General features: G+C 57.1%; 2 protein-coding genes across 2 annotated transcripts in view; both read right to left on the bottom strand.

Annotated features, from left to right (window-relative positions):
- Prss45 (serine protease 45) overlaps nt 1–1505 on the bottom strand; it is a 7743-nt gene extending 6238 nt beyond the window's left edge. The window contains exon 1 of the mRNA XM_023700645.1: nt 1442–1505. Coding sequence (XP_023556413.1) covers nt 1442–1505 — 64 coding nt within the window. The remainder of the gene's footprint in view (nt 1–1441) is intronic.
- Nucleotides 1506–3514: 2009 nt separating this feature from the next.
- LOC101579755 (serine protease 44-like) overlaps nt 3515–4195 on the bottom strand; it is a 2971-nt gene continuing 2290 nt past the window's right edge. The window contains exon 5 of the mRNA XM_023700770.1: nt 3515–3872. Coding sequence (XP_023556538.1) covers nt 3645–3872 — 228 coding nt within the window. The 3' untranslated portion in view covers nt 3515–3644. The remainder of the gene's footprint in view (nt 3873–4195) is intronic.

Consider the following 4195-nt stretch of genomic DNA (forward strand, 5'->3'; position numbering starts at 1 on the left):
TCTATGTCATCGATCACTTTCCTCTTTGGCCCCATAATCTTCTTGATCAGAGGCCTCATCTTTTTAAAAAACAAATTCTCTTACTCTTCTTAAACTCAGTGAAGCTGGGCTCCATCTTGACCTCCTGGGAGGCCAAGAGAGATGGGACAGGGTCAGGCAGTAAAGAACAGGCAGGAAGGTGACAAGAGGCTGTCCAGAGCCCAGGTACAAAATGAGACGGTCTGGATGAGGAAGTAGTTCACTCAGGACAGAGATGAGCTGTGTATGGGATGCTGGGACAGGAGCAGGTCAGGGTGGCAACGGTTTCTGGGTCTGGAAAAGAGCTGCTGCCCACTGAGTTCGAGAAGAGTAAGATAAGTTGTTCTTTAGGATGATGAGGCCTGAGGTGGGGACATCCGGCACGTGCCTGCACATCCAGGCCTATTACGTTCTGAGGTACCTACAGAAATGGCACCCAAGTGCCCAGAGTGCTGAATTGCCCCAGGGAGCTGTGCACCGGAAGCGGGCAGGGCCCAAGCAGCAGCTCTGAGCACATGGGTGCGTCAACTACACACCACGTGAGTGACCCGGTGGGACAGAAAAGGGGCTTCCCTTGTAGCCGAGGAGATCAGGAAACTCCCGAAGATAAAAAGGGAGGGAGGAAGAGAAAAGTCAGGACCAGCAGACGAGATGCGCGGGCTCAGGGTGGTGCGGCCGTAGCAGGACCAAGAAGGATAAAGACGTGCCAGGAGTGGCCCTAGGATTAAGGGGAATAGACACCAGGGGGGAAACAGCAAGCGGAAGACAAGCGGGAAAGAGGGAAAGGAAGGAGAGAACGTGAGAAGGCGGACCACAGGGGGTGGGGAAGACAGCATGGAAGAGGAAGAGGGGAAGGGGAGAGAAATGGGAAGGGGAGGGGAGAGGATTGGGAGAGGACCAGGGGAAGGGCAGAGAACAGGAGAGGGAAGGGGGGGACAAGAAGAAAAGGGGAGAGGAAAGGAGGGGGAGAAAGGGAGGGGATGGAAGAAGGGAGGGGAGAGTGAAGTAGGAGGGGGAGGAAAGGGGAGGGGGTCAGCACTCGGCAGGTGACTCCAGGTGCACCCCGCACAGGAGGTGACCATTGCCATGCAGGTCGTTTTGGAGGGACCTGTAGGAAGGGACAAAGGACCCCGCCTCGGAGACCCTGTGCTCTAAGGGGAAAAAAGGACCCTGCCGTTGTGAGGTAACGGCCGGGGGAAAAGATTCTGGCCAGCTGTTTCTGGGTGGACGGGTGGGACTGCGCCGGGTTCAGCCCAGGGGGCGCTGCCAACGGTCTGGGCCACTGTGGGGGCGCCGCCGGCTCCGACTGGCAGAGGAGCGGCGCGGCGTGGCCTGGAGAGAGCCCGGTCGAGCGGGGGCCGGCCGCAGCGCGCGGGGTCTGCGGGAGGAGAGGGGCGCAGCGGAGCGGCGAGGGCAGCCTCACCCCCGCTCGGCGGCGGCCACAGCGCCGGCAGCAGCAGGCACCAGCTCAGCACCCGCACTGCCATGAGCCTCGTCACCGGGGCGCCCCCGCACCTCGCAGCCGCTCGCTCGCTCGCACCGGCACGCGACGCACGCCAGTCGCTGCTGCACGCTGGGTAGCACGCAGCCGGGCGCGCCGCGCACGCCGGGGCCACTGGACGTCGCCGGAGCGTGCGCGCGCCCCGGGCGACTCCGTAGCCGTCCGCAGTGTAGGCCTGCGAGGCTTGGCTCCCTGGCTCTGTGGCTGCGCCTGGGGTAACTGGCCACGCGAAAGCACCTCAGGGTGCCCCAGTGTGAGACGTAACCCCAGGACTGGGTCGAAACCGTGAAAGATACTTCCTTGAGCGGGACCTAAAACTAGCCAAGGCATCCTGGGGGAAGCCTGGTATAAGAAAGGCATTTGTCCCCTTTCCTGGTGGCCGTGTGTGTTTGAATCTTTGGGGTAGGAGAGAGATGGGAAGAGAATGCGTGTTTCTCTCGCATAACGCAGTTCAGCCCTGCTGGTCCCTGACGACCCTCGCCCAGCCTGCCATCCAAGTGGCCCACAGAAGAACAGGGAACTGCAGCCAACCAAAGGAGTCCTTTCCACTCCCAGGAGTGCAGGGCATTAGTTCTGAAATTAAGGTCCGCAGGCCAGCACCCCAGAACTTGTTAGAAAGGCACCTTCTCAGGCCTACCCTCACCTGTCCGATGGACACCTCCGAGGTAGAACCAGTGTTCTTCAATGAAATGGCATTAACTGCAGGCTAAGAGTGGGACCACACCACCTAGAAAAGCAGCCTGCTAATCAAGGGCCCTGGCTGTTCAAGCAAATAGGTGTCCCGGGGAGGGGGGAATGTTAAAACAGATTTTGCCACAAATAGCTAGAGCTTTCTTAAAGCAGTGGGTGCTATAACAAGAGATCTAGTTTGATGGCAGCTCTCAGCCCTACCTCCCTGGGCAGCAGATTGAACTGGTACATGGAGCCCACTGATGCCAGAGTGAAACACTGACGCCCAAAAGACCAAGGGCAGGAGATTGGGAGGGGTCCATCACAGGGACATTGCAGATCTGTACCCTGTGTGAGGGAGAAAGCCTGCGTGTGATCTGGTAAATGGCTGTAACCCTCCTCCCCCTGTGGTCACAGAGTCTTAGAAACACAGTAAGCTGCACGGAAAGGAGAAGAGTATTTGGTACACCCAGGCTTCACGCTTGACCCAGCTCCTCTCCTAATCCCATTGCTAAAAGCAGGTGTTCAACTCAAACATCAAGCTCCTGCAGGGGGTTGCTAACTAAGCCAGGCACACAGGGGAAGGAACACTGACACAACCCACCCTTGGACTCCAGTCTGAGTGGGCACAGTCTCCTCTCTTCTTCCAGGGGTGCGTAAGGACACAGTAGCTCCCTTAGCTAAAGGGGAAAGCAGTCATGCACAGAGCACGTTCTGCGCAGTCACCATGAAGGTGAGCAGAAGTGAAGACACACAAAACACTGTCCAAACGTTTATTCGGTGCACTCTGAAGTCACCACACACTTAAATGGCCTCGGCAAAACTTGGGCTGCTCCAGGATGCACCTTAGCTCCGAGTCTCCCTTTAGGCCTCTTTGACCACCTTCCCTTCCAGTGCTTATGGAATGGAAGGAGCTTGGCAGGAGCTTGGACACAAGCACCAAGATCAGGAGTGTACCTGAGGCTGTCCCCTGACACGTGAACCCACACCATGTGTAAGGCTCATCCTGGCACCTGTGTAGGGACCTGCTGATGCCTGCTTCTCCCTCTCACCAGTCACCCAGCTGGCTGACCTCTCACAGGCTCAGGGCACAGCCTGACCCCAGAGCTAGGTCTAGGTCTCACTCCATGGCGGAGGATATCTCTGTTTGCGGACGTTCTCCAAGGTATCTATGTAGGTGTCACCAGGCTCACTCTGGCATAATGCTGGGCACTTGACTGGCCATCAGCTCCTTCCCTCAGGCACAGCACAGTCTGGTGGATACATGGCAGGAGCAGTGACCAGTATTCAGGACCAAGACCCTTTGCAGGCCCAGTCTCCCTGCTCTGCTCCCCTGTGGGCTCTCCAGGGAGAGATGGGTCAAACCAGCATTTTAGCACAGGACACTGGAATGGTCAGAGAAGAGACCTACAGGGAGATTCGGAACTAGGGAGGACCAAGCAGGGTGACTAGAGGGTCACCAAGATGCCAGGAGCAGCAGAAGACACAGGCGTGAGATGAGGAGGCCAGCTGTGTCCCAGCGAGTAGACCGACTCAGTACTCTCACAATCCAGTCCTTGTAGAACCCGACGTTTGAGTAAACTCCTGGAATTCCTTTGCGGGCACAGCCGATGCCCCAGCTCACGATGCCCACCTGCACCCATGTGTTGTTGAATTCACAGACAAGAGGGCCCCCGGAGTCTCCCTGTGGAAAGGGAAAAGAACAAATGCTAGGAACAGAATTGGTGTCAGAGCAGCCAGAAGGACAGGACAATGGGCACACAAGGGGTTTCCCTGGACTCCTGCCACTGTGAGGTCCTTGAGTATATGACATGGCCAAATGGAGCCTTACTAACAAATAAAAACTTGTCTCCCTATTCAAAAGTGCTATTTTCCAAACAACTGAACATGGACCAAGATAATGGGCCCGGGCTGGTGAGATGGCTCAGTGGTCTAAAGCACCTACTTAGAACAAGCTTAGCAAAAGCATAAGGGACCGCGGTTCAATCCCCCAGCACCACATGCCAG

Source organism: Octodon degus, unplaced genomic scaffold (genome assembly GCF_000260255.1).
Source record: "Octodon degus isolate 3935 unplaced genomic scaffold, OctDeg1.0 scaffold00126, whole genome shotgun sequence".
NCBI classification, from domain to species: Eukaryota; Metazoa; Chordata; class Mammalia; order Rodentia; family Octodontidae; genus Octodon; species Octodon degus.